General features: G+C 39.9%; 1 protein-coding gene across 3 annotated transcripts in view; it reads left to right on the forward strand.

Moving 5' to 3' along the window:
* The first annotated feature begins 264 nt into the window (after nucleotides 1-264).
* The window catches only part of PDE1C (phosphodiesterase 1C), a 1,119,495-nt gene continuing 1,097,052 nt past the window's right edge, over nucleotides 265-22,707 (forward strand). The window contains exon 1 of one of the 3 annotated variants that reach the window (XM_077491703.1): nucleotides 265-987. In XM_077491703.1, the coding sequence (XP_077347829.1) occupies nucleotides 705-987 (283 nt within the window). In that variant the 5' untranslated portion in view covers nucleotides 265-704. The remainder of the gene's footprint in view (nucleotides 988-22,707) is intronic. The other 2 variants (XM_077491702.1, XM_077491705.1) reach the window with 2 other exon arrangements.

Consider the following 22,707-nt stretch of genomic DNA (forward strand, 5'->3'; position numbering starts at 1 on the left):
TCCTTGTTGTGAGGAGTTTTGTGTTTTTCTGATTTGGATTAACTTCTCTATTTACAAAAAGATATTTTATACTGTATTTACTTTTTTATTTTTGTATGCATGAAATACCTACAAAAAAATAATTGCATTACATTGTAATAAATTACCGAATTAAAGTGTTTTTAATAACTCATTTTAGTGCAGCGTTAACCACGTAAACTTTAACCAGAATATTATATTCCGAATCACAGCTCACCAGTCAGTTTGTCTAGTTGCTGCAGCTGATGAAGAGAAGGATTCTATAGTAGTACTCAGGAGACAAGCAGAAGGAGGGGTCAGCTTTCATTCATTAGATCTCTAGAGGAAGTCTGATCCAGCAACAGCATCAACAAGCATACACTGTTAAACAGATATAGCAGCACATCTAGACTTTGGAAAACTTGCAACAAGAATAGCAGCAGCGCGCTTATAATGATCAGAGATTACTGGGGCATATCCAATAAGTGAACGTCACAACTCTTGGAATGTAACATTTTTTTGAAAACTTTAAAAAAGTGATAAATGCACTTTGCAGAAAATAAATCATCACATTTTTATCAGACAGAAAATGGTGATTTAAAAATATCTCTGCTGGCTATAAGGAGCTGCCATCGAAAAGAAATCATTTACTAACTGCTTCCCTGCAATCATTTTTGGATAATCTGATCTACTGTTATTCATCAGTGATGGGGTCAGTCACTTCAGCTCTAACCAAGTCAAAAAACACAGTTGTTCAGCTCAGAAAAGATCCAACAACGGATGGAGAATGGGCTGGGAGACCAGGAAAAGGAAGGAATCGCAGAACATCAGACAACATGGCAAAGGGCTTCCCTCATACAGCTTGGGAAAGAGCAGATCCAGGCATTGTGGAACCAGGAGAGCTGTCCGTGGTGCTGAATACAGCACAGGCAAATGAAGATTTTGCACCTAGCAACTCTCCACCATTCTGTAGCAGTGGCAGCACAACCTGTAAGTCTCCTTTCCATTGACTATTATCTCCATATTATAGATATGTTTCAAAAGTTTTAGTAACAACTAAATGTGATTATTGATACAGAGTGAGCAGCTGGTTGAAAATGTACATACAAGAAAAACTGTTTGATTAACATTGAACTTATTTGGCTTTATTTAATAAGCAAGATTTCACCTTTCCAAGTGAAGATAAGTCTAACCATGAAACAAATATCAACGATTAATTTAACAAATCAATAGCCAATTTTAGTAAGTAGCCCATTTTTATTTTTGCCACCTATTTAAAAAATGCTTGGTATACGATTAAGGTCATGGGTTTTACAACTGTATGGTGATTTTTAGGGATGCATCAATACCATTTTTTTTACGAGCATGAGTAACAATACTTTTTTTCTAGTACTCACTGATACCAATTACCGATACCTACCGCAACTGTTTTGTTTTCACTTCAGCTGTCAGCAATGGTACAAAGCATTGAAAAGTTATTTACAAATGAAATAGATCTTTGTGTTTAATTTTGCACATTTTCAATGTGAAATGTGTAAATATATGTTAATATATATGTGTTAAAAATATTCACTAACAAAGCAAACAAAAAAAAAGTTTCATTGTTTATGGTTTATAAAATAGACGTGAACAAGAAAGAAAAAAAAAAAAAGCAGGAAAATAATAATTAAATGGAGGAGAATAAGGAGTTAATTAAGGCTCATTAGAGTAAATTAAGGGTTAATAAAGGGTTAAACAGAGGAACATTTGTTCCTCCCTTTGATCTGCAGATGAAGAAACAGAAAGATACAAAAAGAAACAATGTTTCTTTTAATTTTAGTGTTTCAGCGGCTTAGCAATGTTGTTAATAAACATTTCCGGCTGCTTTTTTTTGACAGCTCCAATTACCGGACTTCTTTAACACTTCTGCTGTCAACAGGGGAGGCCTACTGACAGCTCAAAGAACCGAGCCTGAAAGTATCAGTATCAGGTATCGGAGCATTTGCACGAGTACCGATACTTGTGCAAATACTCGGTATCGGCACCGATACCAATACTAGTATCGGTGCAACCCTATTGATTTTCGTACTTTATTTCTCACCATGCCTGCTAACCCTTTTATAATGGTCTCTAGAAGGTCAGGGCACAAACCTGCCTTAACATTCTACAAGAAAATATATGAAACTTACGTTAAACAGTTCTAATCCTCTTTGTCTTTAAAAAGCATGATATGACTCCAAAGATGAGCAGTTTTACATCAACTATTCTGTTGCACAAGCCATGGAGCCAGCTTGCAGCATGGAGATTCTGATTCATAATCTGACTTCCTAGGCATTGTTTGGTTTCCATGGCTACAGGCTGCTGTGCATTTGCCTTGGCTGGATTATGTAGGATACATTTTCATACTATTGTCAAGTGGTTTACTATAATATAATGAAATTCCCTTAAATAAAGAGTATTTTAAATGATTCAAACTCAGTGCAAATAATGGCATCACTGTCATCAAATATGTTGTCATTAGGTTAAAATGACATTTTCTTCAAAAGTTAAACCAAGTATGATTATTATTTTCACGTGATTTTGAATATTTAAATTTTTTTTTTTACATGTTCTTAGAAGCGTAATTCTGATTATAGGAGGAAAATGTTTGCTATACTGTATATAGGACTGGAATGTTGTTTCTTGCATGCTGTTGTGTTTATAGTATATGCCTAAAAAGTGTCACAGTTCTTTTGTTTTGGTTCTTCAGAATAAACTTGTTATTAAAGCACATAAACTGATATTTTTTAGTATGATATTAGGCTGTACATTAATGCATACAGTAGGTATACAGTAAAAGTTTAAGTGCAATGTTTGGATGGTTTGGCCCCTTAAAGTATTAAAGTGTTTGTAACCCTAAAAAAAAAATAGATCCTGTTCCTATAAAGCATGTTACAGAGTACAGTGTTTGTGCTGTGTAATTTGGCCCCGTGTATCACCTGAAATACCTGGCTAATGCTTCCTTGTTCTGCCCTTCCCCTTGACACCATGGTCAGTTTACGTGACTCCATCATCCACAGCTCTCCTTTGTCCTCTCCCCACCTCCCTCCCTGCCTGTCAGCTCCCTGATCCTCCCCTCCTGATGATAGAATAACAGTGTAAAGTCTCTCCAATCCCATCTGTTAAATAATGCTTGGTTCCCCATTGTGTGTGATTAAAAAAAAAAAAAAGCCGCTGTGTACCTTACTCCATAGTGCCGATCAGCAATCATATGACCACCCAGCTCTCTCCTCCTCTTCTGCTCCCGGCTGATGTCAGCAGGAGTTCTGAGCCCCTCAAACTGTAGCTGTCAGCCTAGGAGAGGAGAAAGCCAGGTGGTCACGTGAGCAGCGGCCGTCACCATGGAGTAAGGTGCACAGCAGATTTTTTTAAAAAAGCACACATACTGGGAAACATAACATTGGAGAAACTTTACAAGTGGCTTTACAACCACTATAATTATAAGTGGAGACCCATGGCATCTTAGATAGGGATGTCTTGCTCCAAAACATATATGTTTCTATTCTGTTCCCATTTTCCAAGGAGCTGTGGGTATTTCATATAGCTTTGCATTTTCCAGCATCTTCTTTGATAGAAAAAAAAAAAAAATAGGAAGAGAAGAAACCCCTCATAATGGTCACAGCAGAAACCAATTACTGATATCTCATTACCGTAATATAGTCAGAAAGAGCTATAGGCAATTGTAAGTTGATTTAACCACTTCAGCACCAGAAGAATTTACCCCCTTTCTGACCAGAGCACCTTTTGCGATTCGGCACTGCGTCGTCTTAACTGACAATTGCGTAGTGCGACGTTGTAACAAAAACAAATTGATGTCCTTTTTTTCCCCACAAATAGAGCTTTCTTTTGGTGGTATTTGATTGCCTCTGCAGTTTTTATTTTTTGCGCTAAAAACAAAGCAGCACTTTTGAAAAAAAATTCATTATTTTTTACTTTTTGCTATAATAAATATCCCCCAAAAATATATAAAAAACGATTATTCCTCAGTTTAGGCCAATATGTATTCTTCTACATATTTTTAGTAAAAAAACAAAACAAAAAAACGCAATAAGTGTATATTGAATGCTTTGCACAAAAGTTATAGCGTCTACAAAATAGGGTATAGATTTATAGCATTTTTATTATATATATATATATATATATATATATATATATATATATATATATTACTAGTAATGGTGGTGATCTGCGATTTTTATTGTGATTGCGACATTATGGCAGACACATCTGACAATTCTGACACATTTTTGGAACCATTGGCATTAATACAGCGATCAATGCTATAAAATTGCACTGATTACTGTAAAAATGTCACTGGCAGTGAAGGGGTTAAGACAAGGGGGCATTCGAGGGGTTAACTGTGTTCCCTGAGAGGTGATTCTAGCTGAAGGGGGAGGGACTGACTGGAGGAAGTGACGGAACGTGGTTCCTAGCTAATAGGAACATACGATCTGTCACTCCTGTCAGAACAGGGACGAGTGTGTTTACACACACTCGTCCCTGTTCTGTCTCTCATGCTCACGATCACTTGTGGCCAGCAGTCATCGCGACCGTCGGCCACAACCACCGTCACCCCTGCTGTGCAGGACGTGCGCACACGTCTGCTATCCCGCCCCCACGAGCCGACATATGACTATGATGGCTCATGCAGGGGAGCCAGTATAACTGCGGCGGTTGGTCGGGAAGCGATTAAAGTAGTTCTAAACCTCTGACATGAAACATGAACAAAGCATATCACTCTATAGCGTGCATTTGCCTCAATCCACAGCACCAAGTGTCATTTCTGTCTGCTGCTCCATACAACCTGTGATTAGCAGCCTCAGCTCTGTTCCTGTGTGCTGTGTGAAGCAGGGTGTGTTGCTTCGTTCCAATCAACTTTCACTGAGCTCTGCAGAATGTAACTGCAGCTCCCCACCCCGTTTCCTAAAAGCTCAGACAAAGCTGTATAAATTCTCAACTTTGCATGGCTGTAGAGAAGAAATTGCTGCAAACATGTACAACTTATGTAGGAAGATTTGTTCGATCTTTGTTTATCACCTGAGGCTGGTCACTTCACTGGGTATATGTAAGGGTTTACAAACACTTAAATGTTAATTTTTAAAGGACTGACAGTTTAAGAATTAATGTGAAAAAACTTGAAAAAATATGGGGTTGATTTAGTGCAAAATCTGGTGCAGCTCTCAACATCCAGAAATTGTTTTATATAGTATAATGCATTATTATTAAAACAGTTGATAGCATTTTTTTCAGATATATTGGGGGGGGGGGGGGGGGCTTTTTAGATCATATATCACCTATACCATTTATGAAAAACAGACTATTCTCTCTTTTTGGTAAATATTATGCTGACATGTAAAGTTGTGTGCCTTTCATGAGTTAAATGTGCAAAACAGATAAAAGTTTATTAAGTGCACTTTATAATTCTGAAAAAAGTTGTAAAAACTAGGTGTATCAACAGGTAGAATGGAAAATAACCAAGGCTATATCCATGACATTTCACTTTATGAGGCTATAAATAAATAAAAGGATAAGATGGGACCCACATTTTTATCAAGACATGGGTATGCTAAAAATGTCTCACTTACAAGACAGAAGAGCATGAGGGCATAGAGATAGCCTAACGTAGCCGAGGCGTCCTTACTGCGCAGTGATGGTAGCAGATGGCAAGAAACCAGCTCTGATATGTGCCTTCTGCATGCCCATCTTGAACTTGTTCACATTTTTCATTCCAGTAGGAATTAACATACATTTCAAAGCAGGAAAATGCATTTCAAATAAAAATCCTATTCATTCCTATGTGCCCAGTTCACCACTATGCGATGCAACATAACACATAAACATTAACAGGACATGTGTCAATTTTGAATGATTATACACAGTGAGACTGTTCTTTGAATGGGAAATGCACAAGTGTTTAATAAATGTATTATGCAACTTTGCATTTTCAACACATCTGAATGATGAAAAATGTCTATTTTGAATTTTTCCTTCTCATTTGTTCAATGAATAACCAAACATAGCCATGAATGACCAAAACATTTAAATAACACAAAGACACAAGTACAAAATGCAGAAAACCATGCATAAATGCATGCAGAAACCTGTATCAAAAATGTGAAAGGAAGTGAAGGCAGTGCTCACAATAGAGAATGTTTCACCAATATGCAGGGTATTCTAAAATTAATGTGAATGAGAGGCCACAATCACAGATATCTGCTCTAGATTTTACTCCCTATGCCACATACACACGGTCAGAATTCTCGTCAGAAAAAGCTCTGATGGTTTGCTCGATGGAATTCCGATGGAACCCCGCTCAAGCTGTCTTGCCTACACATGGTCACACCAAATTCCGATAGTTTAGAACACGGTGACGTACAACACGACTAGAAAAAGGAAGTTCAATAGCCAGTAGCCAATAGCTTGTGTCTCATAGTTGAACCTGAGCATGCGTGATTTTTGGCATGTTGGAATTGCATTCACACGAACGGAATTTGCGAAAGAAAGTTTTTCCGTCGGGAAAATTGAGAACATGCTATCAATTTTTTGCTGGCGGAAATTCGGACAGCTAAATTCCGATGGAGCATACACACGGTCGCATTTTCCGTTGAAAAGCTCTCATTTGTCTTTTTTTAGCCGGAATTCCGATTGTGTGTACGCAGCATTAGCGGTGCAGCGCCCTATGTAATTCCACATTTTTTAGAAAGAGGGCACTGCATCAAAATCACTGCTGGTTTTTCAAAGTAGTCACCAAAGCTCAAAATTACAGATGAATTCTGTCCGCTGTGCAGCTCAAAAATTGTCACGCGATACTCACACCTCTGAGAGGTCTTTTAGATAACACCAGGGAATTAAATATTATAACAAAACTATTAGCCATTCTGTGAAACACACAGAACCTCCTGAAGCTGAGAAATCTTTAAAATCCTGAAAGTATGAAGACTTTGTTAGAATGTTAGCTAAAAGCCTAGCTATACTAAAGTGCATGACCATATGTCTTCCAACAAATGTCAATACGCTCCCCTACCCTCTTGGTTCAAAAATTCTTTACCTGGAATTGTATGCAGATATAGATTTCTAACTGTTCTTGATGTGCACTAATTTCCTGATATAATATAACACACTGACCAGGAGCAAATATTTTAAGTTTTCAGTTTAGATGCAGACGATGCAAAGAAAAATCAATTTTTTTTTAATATCACAGAAAAATCGCAAAAATACTGTTGTCAAAAACTTTCATACATTTTCTCTTCAACACAATTCCCATGGCATAAAACATTTCCAGAGCTGCCAGATCTGACAAACATTAAACCACTTGGGACTTAAAGCAAGTATATATAACTGAAAAGCATTTTGTGGGCTAACGGGCTGTCATTTTGTTTCAGAATGGATAGCACTCTTAAAGGACTGCACTTCAGATATACTTCTATCTAAAAATTACAGAGCTTTTTTTTGTGTTGATATATATATATATATATATATATATATATATATATATATATATATATATATATATATCTCAACACAAAAAAAGCTCTGTAATTGTTAGATAAAATTACTAAAGTCAAAAAATGTTTTTAACATATGAAAAAATGTATGTGTGGAAAGCAAACTGTTCTGCATGCACATGAAAGCAAATGTCCAGAAATTACTTGTAGCTTTTAAATTATCTGAAAGGCTATGTGCACATTGCCATCTGCATTTTAGCTTTCCTTTTGTCCCATTTTTTTGGAGAGGTAGAGGAAATACTGTATACCATGTAGAGTGGAGCATGCATAGAAAGATCCCCTGATTATGTGACTAAATTGAAACAACGGCAGAGAAAAGAGCAGCATGTTACACCTTTCCATGATGTGTCTTCTAAAGGGTCAATCCACCCAAAATTATATTTTAGTAATAGATGTAGCCTGGTGGGCTGAGAAAGCCCTGTTTTTTATGTCTTATGCTGCGTACACACGAGCGGACTTCTTGTCAGACTGAACTCCGAAGGACTTTTCGACCGAAACGGACTTGCCTACACACGATCACACCAAAGTCCGATCATTTAGAATGCAATGACGTACGACGGGACTAGAAAAAGGAAGTTCAATAGCCAGTAGCCAATAGCTGCCTTTGCGTCGTTTTTGGTCCGTCGGAATAGCATGCAGACGAGCGGTTTTCTCGATAGGAACTGGTTCCGGCGGAAAGATTTGAAACATGTTCTATTTCTAGGTCCGTCAGAATTTTAGAAAGACAAAGTCCGATGAAGCCTACACACAATCGGAATGTCAGACAGAATGATTCCGTCTGACCTTTCCTGTCGGAAAGTCCGGTCGTGTGTACAGGGCATAAGACTTAGATTCGCCAAGTAAAAGATCTCCCGGCCATAAGACTTAGATTCGCCAAGTAAAAGATCTCCCGGCCATAATTACTGACTCTCTCCTGGTCCACCTGAGAGATTCAGGTGTCCAATCACAGTTGTGTGTCCTAGCGCCTCCTGTTGCATTTTCAATTGTATAAAATAAATAAAACATCAAACAAGGAGAGCAGGAATCACTTAGAAAGTCCACTATGGAGACCCAAGAACTCATGTGAGATCTAACTACCAGAGTCCCTGAAAGCTATAAAACAGGTGGTTTATCTTTCCAACTTGCACGGTCAGCAAAAAAGTGAAGGAGACTCACCCTTAGTTCAGGGGAATCAACGTAGGACTTCTTCTTTGTCATTCTGCTAATAATGAGGGTGGGTCTACATACCAGAAAAATTGCATGCATTTGAGTAGTGGCAAGAGTTCCCAGGGAAGGTGAGTATATAGAGTGACCCCAGACAGTATGCTGTATCAAAAAAGTATCACATTTTATTGGATTCAGAAAATATTAAAGTCAAAACAAAGAAATGTTGCAACCCTCCACTTAACACCGAAATAACAACATTGATATTGGTTAAAGATATGCACACACATGGCCCATGGGCACAACATCAATTGAACATTTGTTCTCTATTCAAAAAGGGATGTCAGACAGGAGATTTGCCTAACTGATCACTATCAACTTTGTTATTGTATCCCTAGGGCAGTGGTTCTTAACTCCTGTCCCCAGGACCCACTAACAAACCTGGTTTGCAAGATAGCTGAAATACATCACAGGTGATATCATTTGCTGCTCAGTGATTGTAGTATTCTGGTTTGCATCTCCCCAAGGTCATACTTAAAATATGGCCTGTTAGTGGGTCCTGAGGACAGGAGTTGAGAACCACCGACCTAGGGAATAGTGACAGACTCATTCAATTACAACTAATTGTTGTGAGGGTTTAGGAAAAAGTGTTACAATAACACTTTAGCTAAGTGTTAAAAGTTCTGGACAGTTCCCACTTTAGTGGTTTTTGGTGAGGGCACATTTATCTAACTTATAGATGAAGCATGTAGCAGTCACTTAGGGGATTGAGGTTAGGACTGTGCGTCCAATAAGATAGCAGTTGGTCACTGGAGCCAAAAGTTCAGTCTGCAGCTGTACTTGCTTTGAAGACTTGCTTGCCAAATTGTAGGCTGGTGAAACATGTCAACCTTGGAATGCACCCCCCATGACCTCTGAAGCACAGCTTTTTGAATAGAGGACAAATTCATTTATTTCAGTGTTAGGTGGAGGGTTTCAAAAATTTTTGTTTTGACTTTAACCACTTCTCGCCTGCCATATATCAATATGACGTCGGCAAAGTGGTTCAGTTATCGTGACCGGAAGTCATATGATGTGATCAGGATAACAAGCCGGCACGCATTATGGGGATCAGGGGTGCGGTGTGTCAGTCTGAAGCACTGTATCTCCGATCTGGGTAAAGATTCTTTGATGGAGGCTCTTTACCATGTGATCAGCTGTGTCCAATCACAGCTGATCATGGTGTAAACAGGAAAAACAGTGGGGAATCGGCTTTTCCTCAGTAGAGGAGAGCTGATCAGTGTCTCTCCTGACAGGCAGGGTCTGCGCTGATTTATTATCAGCGCAGCCCCCTGAGGATGCCCACCCAGGACCACCAGAGATGGCCACCACTGATGACCACCAGGTATGCCACCCATGGCCACCATGGATGCCAATGTGTGCCCACATATGATGCCAGTCAGTGCCCATCAGCAATGCCTGCCACTGCCTCTATAGCAGTGATGCCCATCGGTGCCATCTATCAGTGTCCATCAGTGTCACCCGTCAGTGTCCATCAGTGCCACTTATCAGTGCCCATCAATACCCATCAGTGCCACCTATCAATACCCATCAGTGCCACCCATGAGTACCCATCAGTGCATCCTTTCAGTGTCCATCAGTGTTGACTATCAGCACCATCTATGAGTGCCCATCTGTGCCACCTATGAGTGCCCATCTGTGCTGCATATCAGTGCCACCTATCAGTGCTCGTCAGTGTCGCATATCAGTGCCATCTCATCAGTGCCCATCAGTGAAGGAGAAAACTTACTTATTTACACATTTTTATAACTGAAAATTTTGAAAAAAAAATGTTTTTCTTCATTTCTGTCTTTTTTTATTTGTTTAGCAAAAAATAAAAACTCCAGCAGTGATCAAATACCACCAAAAGAAAGCTCTATTTGTGGGAACAAAATGATAAAAATTTAGTTTGAGTACAGTGTAGCATGACCGCTTAATTGTCATTTAACCTCCCTGGCGGTATGATTATTTCGGATTTTAGGTGCTGAAAGCGGTACCATTATTTTGAATGGAAATTTGGCGTTTTATATTGTAAGCCTGCAATTCTTAGGAATAACTCACTGAAATCTGTTTAAACCAAAGTCTAGTAGATATCCCGGGTAGGATAAAGTTTGAAACACAAAATCATAAATTATAATATAATAAATAACTGTAAATAATACAAAATAATAATATAATAATCATACTTTTTATTCAATAAATTTTAGTAAATAATATAATCAAAAACACTGACTTTTTTTTTTTTTTGTCAAACAAGGGTGCAATATTGGTAGTCATATTGCTTCAGTAAACGTCTCTGGTATGGACAATTTTAAAACATGGTACAGCACAAAGTCCAACATCACAGTCAGGACAGTAGAACCTTGTTTCTTTTCGAATTTTCCTTCCAGTGTCGTCACGCTTAGAGCAGCAAACGACACACATCCTTGTGGGTGCTGCTTTCTTTTCTGTTGGTGGAACGTGGTCCATAAAGTGCCGACCAGTCAAGCGTTCCGGGTTCACAACGCCAGCAGCACGACGGCCAGATCTGTTTACAGACGTTGGTGTTTGGTGCCTGAGGAAAATAAGTTCGGCAACTTTCCAAACAAAGTCCGCATGAACAACAGGCTTGTCACTATTTTTTTTTAGAAGAATGAAAGCATTCCACAGGCACTGCTCCAGAAGGTGCCTGAAGATTTTTTTATAATATTTTTTCTGTTGCTTCCTCATGGCTGGGTAAAAAGTCATGGCCTGGTCAGCACGGTCAACACCTCCCATAGTATGGTTGTAGTCCATCACGACATGGGGCTTCATGATGTCTTTTCCACCTTTTGTGTGTACCATGACAGTAGAGGTGTTGTGAATGGTACTCATTAGGCACACGTCTTTTTTGTCGTGCCATCTCAGTGCCATCATTTTTCCTTTTTGCCAGGCAACTATTTCTCCTGCCTTGAGCTTTTTATTGACAAAGGTTGGTGGCAAGTCACGCCGGTTAGCTCTAACGGTCCCGTATGCATCTGTTTTATGCTGCAAAAGGAACTCATAGAGTTCTGGAGAACTGTAAAAATTGTCTGTGGTTACACAGTAGCCCTGATTCAGCAGCGGTTCAATCAGAGTAAGCACGGAAGCGGTTGCCAGTCCATAGTTACCGAATGTCTCATTGAACTTGGTTCCTTTCCCGGTGTAAAGTATGGGATTCCATATGTACCCAGTGCTGGATTCACAGAGCATGAATGATTTTATTCCAAAACGTGGCCTCTTGGACGCAATAAACTGTATCCAGCTGAGTCTTCCTTTGTAGGCCATCAGACTTTCGTCGATACTGATGTCTCTGTCGGGTATATAGGTCTTCTGGAAATTTTTCTGAATCATCTGGTAAAGCCCCCAAATCTTTTTTAGTTTTGGTGCTGGATGAGAAGTCTCGTCGAATTCCTCATTATTCTCAAAGTGCAGATATTTCATAATAAGGGAAAATCTGTACTCCGACATGACGGTGCCAAAAAAAGGAGTTGCGAGCAATTTGTTAGTGGTCCAGTACCACTTCTGCAGGGGTTTACCAACCACTCCCTGTAGAATTATGAGGCCCAGAAACTTCCAGATGTCCTCCTTGGTTACAGGTTCCCACTTTCTGCTCCTTGCAAACCTCTGATGCGTAGCAGCTTGTTGTTCGTGGTACCGATTTGTCTCCATAACAATTTTTTCTATAACCTCATCGGTCAAAAAGAGTTGGAGATATGCCAATGGGTTGTCATCCACATCCACTTTGATACCAGGTGTTCCAGTAAATGGAAATCTTGGGGGCGCTGCATGCTCCGTACCGCAATCAATTGAGCACCAAGTCCGCACATCACTTGGCAAAGTCGCAGGATCATCACTAAAATCGATTTCCGTGCCTGACGACGAACTTCCCCACGAATCGCTATCACTCACTTCTGCAAGGGAATCTGCATCGCTGTCGCTGTTTTCAAACAGGTCATATGCCACTTTTGAGGTAGAGGCGCACTTTTTTGATGCCATGGTCGCTCTGCAGTTTCCAGACACAAAGTATAGTAAAACTGCAGGCAGGGGCACTAGATAAAGCAATGGGGGCAAGCTAAGGTCAGTTTTATTTTATTTAGTAATGTAATCCAATAGGATTACAATGTATCAGTGTGTTTGTGCTTTTAACTTTTTGAATTTGGCGCTGGTTCCACCTGCCTGCGTCGCTACGCTCGCAGGGAACGGAAGCCAGGTCACACAGTGCATCAGGCGGAAGGTCCGGAAGATCCGACCGCCGTACACAGCGGGGATACATCGCGGGATCCCGGAGACAAGGTAAGTTATGTCTTTCTGGATCCAGCGATGCAATCCCGAGTGTGGCTCGGGGTTACCGCTAATGGTACAAAAATCTCACCCCGAGCCACACTCGGGAATACCGTCAGGGGGGTTAAACAGCGATAGCGCTAAAGCTGAAAATTGGCTTGGGGGGGGGGGAGCGCTTGGTATTGAAGTGGTTAATATTTTCAGAGTGCAATAAAATGTTATACTTTTTGATACAGCATACTATATGGGGTCACGCTATACCAACTTTCCCTGGGAACTCTTCCCATTACTCAAATGTATTATCTTTCCAACTATCTACCAAAATGCTAAATGCTCATTTTGGGTTGACTGACTGCTTTTATCTCCATAGACACAGAAGATAATTTACTGCATAGAAAACTGTACTGTTCCCCATCTTCTATCTTTCTGTTTTCTTTGCATAAATGTGTTAAGAAAAGCTGTGTGACCTAGCTCAAATTCATGAGATCATCTGAAAATAAAGTATACATTACATACACAGACCACCAGCTGGCATTTACCTTTATCCTTCCTTGTCTTTATAATTATGCTGCCCTTTTCTCATTCTTTTCATTCTTTTACATATATGATTTGTGGTTTTGCCATCTGTGTATATTCTGTATATAAATATATTAACTGTAGAAACTCTTTTGTGTACAATAAAAATAAAATGTGCATCATGTCATTAATACGTTACTTTAGAGAATAAAAACAGTCAAAGCTTACCGGTAAAAAAAGTATAAGTATAACTTTAAACATAAATAATAAAGTATGATGCACCTTAGCATAGTAAATGTGGTGAAGATTAATTTTGTAAAACATTTCAAATAACATGCAAGGCAAATAAAAAAAGTACCAGTACTTTAACTTAGTGAATAAGATGAAGCTCTACTGACTTAAAGTTCAACTTTAGCTTGTACATGGTTGAATGCTATAACATATAATTTAGTCCTGCTACATCACTTTGCTACACTTGCAAACATGGGCAGCCTAAAGTCTTTGGCCTTAGAGGTCCTCATTAGACTGGAAGATAGCTGACATCCTTCAATATGTAGTGAGTTGTGAGGCATAGTGGGTGTAAAGATGGTGAAAGTCATTGGGCGCCAGACACTTCTTGGATGTAAAAGAGGTTTTATTTATCTTAACAGTCCTTTTTGTATTTTTGAGGGAAAGAGGGTTAAGGCCAGGACACCCTTAAGTAGTTGTAGATTCAATTGGCAGACTCCGTGACTTCAATAGGAGGACAACCATGCAGGCAAAGGCCCCAACAAGGTGCCACATCTGCACATGCAGGAATGCTGTCTCCTACGGCAACAGTCTTTACCAGTTCTTAACTCAAATGTAACAGTTCCTTCAGCTTCACTACAATTGCTACACTGTGCTCCCAGTGTCTCACTAGACCCACTGATTCACTGACTCTGAATCCCTTGAGCTCCTCCAATCTTTGCGGTGGTATCCCCTCAAGCTTCACCTACGCTTCCCTGCTGGGTCCCTAGCTTGGCACTCCAGATACTTTTCAAGCTTCACCGCTGCTGGCCGGCTTGGTCCCTGGCTAGACACACAAGGCTGCTCTGTAAGCGTCACCTCTGCTGGTTGGGTCCCTGACTTGATCACTGCCTAAAGTTTCCTGATTCTCCACTGTGCCTATTCTGTGTGAGAATACTGCTCCGGTACTTGCTTCAGTTACTCACTTTGGTCCCTGGTAAAGGTGGCTGGTCACTGGTGTAGCAACATCTCCCCTTTTTCCCTTGACCATGACAGGTTCTCCAGCTGGCAGAACTGTCACTTTTGGTTGGAATGCTATCCCTGTGTTGCCCTCTTACTTCTGGATAGGCCTTCACACAGCCTGGCAGCCAGATACCCCCAGGAGAGGCCCATTCTCCGGCCTAGCAGCCCGGGGTGTATGACACACATCCACCTAGACAGCCATTCAGGTGGCACAGAATGTAGATCACCTGACTCCATTCACATATATAGGTGCTCCCAGCAGGCCAAGGGATTCAAGAAAACCTCTTCCCATTGGCTGCGACCCCCCCCCCCCATATACCCACAATCTGACCTTGGGTTGCCTCTCTCATATCTAGTACCCGGCCACCCAGTGGTGGAAGAGAAAAATGCAACAAGGCCAAACTCAGGAAGAAATCAAGGAATCTCTATCAATCAACCAGGAGAACTACTCCTGGCAAGTAAATTTGTGAGGAGCTCCCTGCCAAAGCTACAGGGTGCTACACAAGTATAGCTATGTATAACTTTTGTAGAGGCCAACCTAGTGACAGCCTTAGACCCCTTTCACACTGAGGTGTTTTTCAGGTGCTTTTTGGCTAAAAATAGCACCTGTAAAGCGCCTGAAAAATTCCTCCCCTGCAGTCCCAGTGTGAAAGCCCGAGTGCTTTCACACTGGGATGCTGCACTGGCAGGACATTTTAAAAAGTCCTGTAAGCAGCATCTTTGTGGCAGTGAAGGAGTGGTATATACAGGGCTCCTCTACCACCACTGCCTATTGAAATGAATGGGCACTGCTGCTGAAGCGCCTGCAAAGTGCTTTGGCAGTGGCGCTACACAGGTAGATCTTTATTTGCCCGCTAGCGTTGGTTAAAAGTGCCCTGCTAGCGGCCGAATAGCACCGATAAAACTATGGTGAAGCGCCGCTAAAACTAGCAGTGTTTTACCATCAATGTCCGCCTGCCCCAGTGTGAAAGCAGCCTAAAAGTGGAATTCAAAGCTCTTAGCCCTTGTACACATGGTCGGAGAATCCGTCGGAATGTGTCCTATCGGACCGTGTTGTCGGATAATCTGACTGTGTGTGGTATGCATCGGACTGATTCCGTCGGAATATCCATCGGATCCAATTTTCCAACTTGTTGGAAATATTTTCTGACAAACTGGTCCGATCAGACATACTCCGATCATGTGTAGAGAATTCCGATCGGACAAAGTGCCACGCATGCTCAGATCAAATTCCTACACCAAAGCTATTGGCTACTAGCCTGAACGTAGTCCCGTCGTAACGAAATAACGTCATCACTTTCTGAACGATCGGATTTTGCGACAACTTGGTCTGACCGTGTGTATGCAACAGTTTCAGACACAATCCGTTGGACAAAATCCAACGGATTTGGTTGGTACAATGTCCGACCATGTGTACAGGGGCTTATCCTTAAGCCAAGGAAGTTGCCTCTGTTTGATCTGCAACTGCCATGGTGCTGCACATGTGTTCAGTTATGACACCAGCCATTTGATGATTTGACAGTTTTTGTTAACATAAGCAAATGTGACTATTAGCAATCCCGGCATTCCAGGAATGTAACAGTTTTTTTTAAAACCATTAAATCAATGGGTTTAATTCCACTTTTTGATTTACTACTGTTCAGGGTTTTCAGGGTTTCTGGGCTTCAGCAAAATGGCAGCCTCCAGCAAGAAGAAGAAACAATTTACAAAAATCAACAACATATAACTTCAGCGCTAGAATATACAGTCATATCTGAAACATTGTTCTGTCAAAATGAAAGGTAAAACTTCATCTAGAGTCCAGTGCAGCTGAAGACTTCTGGAGAAAGGTTGGCATGAAAAAAAATACTAAAATCAGCGCTCAATGGAACCAGATGGAAATGAATTAATAAAAAAAAAAGGTTTAATAAAAAGATGCACAGAAACAAGTTCACCAATGTCCAACATGAAATTATGGAAAATACTTGTTATTCGGTATTTTTTTTAAGAAACAATTTACAGCACACACTAATTTTGGTAGTATAATTATTAATGTGGAATATATGTTACTTGCTAAAGAACATTTCTTTTTATCAAATTGCTATGGTTAAAATTCCACTTTGAAGGAAAATTCCACTGCAAAGTGAATAGCCTATTCACCTTTAATAATTCAACCACAATGTTTGTATTAGCATGAGATCTAAATTTTGATTGTGCTACATTCTACAAGTCTTTTGACTAAATTGTGAGATACTCTGGATATCTGTCACCTAAATCTGTACTGTCAGATTTAGAAACGCATATGTACAATTTCCATGTACAGTAAGCCTTCCCATTGGGAGTTTCATATCCACAACCTCTGGCTGATCTCTTTCCAAGCAGTGTCGTTTAGTTGTCAGACTTTCCATTCTCCTTAGAGGGCATCTCATTTAAGGAATAACAGCAATACTTTGTCTACTTAATATTATTTTGTGGAACTCATTCTCCTATATTTAGAGCACTTCCATTCCTCAGAATATCTAGACCAGCCTGACTTGATGCTCGTTCCTTTTGTTTTTTTTTGGCCGTGTTTTCTGTGACACTGTAATTTACATCTGCTTTGGGAGATAATTTCAAAGTGCAGAACAAGGCAGTGCAAAGCGATTCTAAAGCTATTATATCCTCGAGGATTTACAATGGCAACTAGGAGGACAAGAGAGGCTGTGCTATCAGGGGTATTGGCTGCAGGTAATTGTCCTCACATGTTCTTATTGTGTTTTACATAACCATTGATAGCTGTGGAAAGAACGTAGGTGTGTTTTGATACTTACAAACAGAAAGTGTGATGTTATATATGTAGTCCATCTTATCATAGCTGCAAAATTTTAATTGTGCACATGTTTTAGTTTACAATCTACTGTCTAATGAGTGTTATAATGCTAAAAATTGTATTTATGATATTACTGTGTGTACTGTGGAATATTTTACAACTATAAACTGGTTAATATATGCTAAGTACAACTGTGTAATGTATGCATGCTAAAGAATTATTTTTATTGGTTATTTGAAATCTTATGCCACGTACACACAATCGGAATTCTCGTCGGAAAAAGCTCTGATAGTTTTCCCGATGGAATTCGGCTCAAGCTGTCTTGCCTACACACGGTTACATCAAATTCCGATCCTTTATAATGCGGTGATGTACAACGCGTACGACGTGACTAGAAAAAGGAAGTTCAATAGCCAGTAGCCAATAGCTTCTGTCTCGTAGTTGAATCTGAGCATGCGTGATTTTTGGCGTGTCGGAATTGCCTACACACGATCGGAATTACCGATAGAAAGGTTTTCCGTCGGGAAAATTGAGAACATGTTAACAATTTTTGGCTGGCGGAAATTCGGACAGCTAAATTCCGATGGAGCATACACATGGTCGCATTTTCCGATGAAAAGCTCTCATTGGTCTTTTTATGGCCAGAATTCCGATCGTGTGTACGAGGCATGAGATGACTTAAATGAAAGCAAGGTAGTTATTTAAAGGGTTGGTTCCAGACCACATAATATGTAATCCACAGGTGTACTTTGAACAAGAAAATTGTATGATACATGGCCAGTTTTAGTCTCTGATAACATATCTAGCCCATCAATTTTCTTTGGGTTTACCTTTGCAAGGGCCTACCTGATTTCATACCAACTAAACGTGTTTAGGTTTGACCTCATATTATATGGATTTGGTAAATCTAAATGAAAACTGTACAAGAGAATTTTATAATGTATGGCTAGCTTGAAAATGACATCCTCAGTTGAGTTCCTAGATCCAACAACACAAATATGAACCACTGATAATGATCACATCCTGGTGGTGATGTTGTGATATCCCTGCCTAGGAAAAACTGGCACAGCAATCTAATTGCCAAACACTTGACTGATCAGCAAGTGGAACAATATCTCCTGTGGATTGTTCTTAAAATACATTCATGCTTTTTCAAGAAATGGTGAATAAAGTAATAGAAATGGCCAACATGAAATAATCTTTATCAGCTAATAACAATACAGTTTACTAAAGTCTGATTAACTAAGTTATTTGCTCACTGCTTTACTTTAAATTGTGCATTGTTGCTCTCTACTATCTTATTTGATAATCTCACACTCAGGAAGAAGAGGGGGCTATTTCCAGGGAAATTTTACTGGTGAGCTGAATAGAAGTTTGGCAGGGTATCTGCAAGGTAAAAGCGTAAATGATGAGATGGTATTCCTCACAACACTACACTGGTCAATCGGGGTTGGAGATAGTGATGCCAGTCAAGAGCTGCACATAAGGGAACATATGCAATCGCTTTGTGGTGCTGAGCTGGGTTTAAAGGAGGCTGAGAGAGGTAGGGGTATTTCAAAATAAGTGATCTCATTATTATCGCTCAGAAATTATTAGGGATCATCTTTTGACATCAATGTGTGAAGCTCCCGTTTATTAGATATAAATGACAAAAGAAACTTTGGAATCAAATAAAACATTAAAGGGGTTGTAAACCCTCGTGTTTTTTCACCTTAATAAATCCTATGCATTAAGATGAAAAAACTTCTGACAGTGACCAGCCCCCCAGCCCCCTGTTTTACTCACCTCCTTCGATCCCTCGGCAGAAACGCACTGGACCTCTCTGCCCAGGCTTCTTGGCTCTTGATTGGATAGATTGATAGCAGTGCAGCGATTGACTCCCGCTGCTATCAAATCCAATGACCCAGGGGGCGGAGCCGAGTCCAAAATTCTATGTCTATGAAATTGGGAGTGTTCCCTCAAGGTAACCCCCCTGGGAGAGCTATGTGGGGAGGAGCTGATAGCGCCACCGGGGGGGACCCCAGAAGAGTATGATCAGGGCCACTCTGTGCAAAACGAACTGCACAGTGGAGGTAAGTATGACATGTTTGTAAAGGCTCGTTTTAAAAAAATAATCACTTTAACAGATTAGTTAATATACATTGTAAGACCTGTCATACTGTGATAATCTTGTGAATGGATTGATAGAATGGTGTTGATTTACTAAAACTGGAGTGGGCAAAATCTGGTGCAGCCCTGCAGCCCTGCATAGAAACCAATCAAACCAATCACCGATCAAACTCCAGATTTTTTTTTTTTTAGAGCTTAAAGGCTAAGTTCACCTTTTTCCCCCTAAATTCCAGCTTCCACCAATACAATCTAAAAGTACAATCTCCGTACAATTTCCTTTAGATTTATTTATGTAAAAGGAAGACCCAACCTATCTATCCCACCTACCCATCTATGTAGCCAATCAGGCAGGCCCTTGCACCACATCAGGCATGTCCAACCTGCGGCCCCAGATAGTTTAGCAGGCGGCCCGGGCCCATCTGGAGGGACACAGGTGATGCACCACATAGCAGCTTTGGCAGCCTATATTGATGTGCCAGGCAAATGTTCATCTGGAGTGATTCCGGGGATGCAGTACAAACATAATTGATAGCTGCTAATGAGGTCAACTGGTGAACTGCTTCCTGTGTCTCACTGGTTTTCAGATCCCAATCCTACATTCCAGGAAGTCATGAACTTTTCTATGGATCACACGAGGGGCTAAGGTAAGGCCTTGTTCTAAAAATCAAAGAAAGCTTTTATTTTTCTGCAACAGAGGCACATTAATGTTATATTGGTACATTGGGGATCTGGAATTTAGAAAAAAAGGGAACTTTTTATTGAACCTTTAATTGAACAAGCTGAAGTTGGAAGCTTCTTGGGTACCATGCACAGCTGCACCAGATTTTGCACTCTGCAATTTTAGTAAATCAACCCCATTATGTCTATGGAAATTTTCTCTTTGTTTCTTTTTTTTTTTTCTATTGGCTGAACTAGATGGACTTGTGTTTTTTTTCAACCTGACTAACTATGTATCAGCATATTGTAGGTGGTTACATCTCAAGTATTCATCTCAGATTCATGCTAACAGGTGTCAAGGTGCCTTTGGCCAATCATGGCTCTTACAGCACACCACACTGTGATTGGCCAAAGCATGCAGGTCAGGTGCAATGCACTGCGACCTCGCAGTGCATTCTGGAGTGCTCTATGTGGGCGAACTTGCCGGCCCCTAGCACCCATATGTTTGTTTTTTTCTATGAACAAACGAACAGCTGATGTTCGAGTCTAACTTACTTTCGACTCGAACATCAAGCCCATCCCTAAACACTACCCTCTCCATTGATAGACACCCTTTGGACAGCAGTATTGTCAAAGTTGCTCCTCCATAGGTACAGTAGGGGAGTGAATGTAGACACCATAGGACAGTAGGTGTGTTACTGGCCAGATCACCAGGTGAAAATAAAGGAATAAAATCTTGAAAAAATAAATGTACCACATCATCTTATGATTAGTAAGCTACAATATATACACGTTTGGCTTTGGGTTTAGTTATGTTTAATTTACTGAGTGACAACTCCTTTAATAAATGAGCCTTATCAAGTCATCACACCAAGGACTTATCCCTTATCGATGGACTAAGTAATAGATTTTAATCAGACAAAGGAACTGGCAAAGTAAGCAGCATCTGCTGAATTGTCTGCTCAGCTCTGGAAATACTTTGTTGTAGATTATTGTTTTTTTTAATTAAAGATTATATAAATACAGCAATATAGTTATTAATGAGAAATTAAAAAAAATATGAATAAAAAAAATAAAATAATTATCCCTAAACCATTTTAGTTTTACAGGTTCCAGACAACCGAACAGCCATTAAACCCAGTACAGATCCATCCAAAAACGGAATCCTCCCCAAGTGCCTTGCTTGGACTAAATATTCACAACTGAGTACAGTGATTTCAAAAGATTTATTGCAGTAGCTCACAGTCAGAGAATGTTAGCCCATGTACATATGGCAACATATTGCCATATTTGTTTCCAGGTAGAGTTCTCCTTTAAAGTAGAATAGGTAAAACGTTTTCATTTTGGATAGAGTAGGGAGGGTAATGTCCCCTGTCATTTTTTTTTTTGTTGACATATTGGGTAGATTTACCTTCACTTAATTTCCCATAACCAAAACAAGAAGTGTGAGGAAATCCTCGCACATTAAGAGAATGCATTGGGGTCCCCCAGGTCACCAGAACTAGTGTTCCTATTACAAGATTTCCCCTAATCAAAAGTGAAACAGGACAAATAGAGAGGACGAATCACCCTAATGGGGGGCAGAGGTCGCAATAAAAACCTAATATTTATTCTAATCTCTCTCCACCATGTCCAAAATGAAAAAAAAGGTTTACCTTTAGCTATACTTTAACCTACACCTACTGTATCATCTTCATGTTTCAAAACGAAGCTTACAAAAGGTATCATTAGATGCCAGTGGGTGTCACCCTCTTATGAAAATGTGTCCACCATTTTCCTTCAAACTCAGGGTGCATGCAGTATACAAAAGTATGAACTCCCAAAATGAGGAAGTGATCACCTCTTTATCAGTCCAATTTGATATTTATGATGAATAATGCATCTTATCAATAAGTTATAGGTGATATTCTGTGAATCCATCCACATTCACACATTGCTCATTATGAGTATCTGAAGGCTTCAATGTCTTTGAGTTTTCCAGGGAAAACTATCTAATATATTTATATTTATATTAGCTAGTCCATATTACTGAGAACTACATGCTGCTCCTAAGCATTTTCCGGGCATGGCTCTTCAACTATCATGTTCCTGTGAATGAAAAGCTTGTTCCAGCTTCACTATGTCCCACATGTATGAAAAAAAAACAATGGGATGCACAAAGTAAATGTATCATTTGTTAAAAACTTTATTGTACTGGACAAGTACAAACAAAACCACACCTGGTCTGTGCACTGATGTAATTCACTCTGAAATGGGATTATTGATAGAGACTATTACCTAGTCTGTGTTTAGTTTAAGCCAGATTTGCTCAACCCTTTCAATACGGAGGAACGATTGAAATAACCTTGTGAAAAATGGCTATATCTCATGATACATTAGTGGGATGGTCAGTGGAAGAATGCTTCTTACATCTGTGGTCTTGGG

Source organism: Lithobates pipiens, unplaced genomic scaffold, assembly GCF_037356315.1.
Source record: "Lithobates pipiens isolate NorthernLeopardFrog02 unplaced genomic scaffold, aLitPip1_a1.2 Scaffold_19, whole genome shotgun sequence".
NCBI classification, from domain to species: domain Eukaryota; kingdom Metazoa; phylum Chordata; class Amphibia; order Anura; family Ranidae; genus Lithobates; species Lithobates pipiens.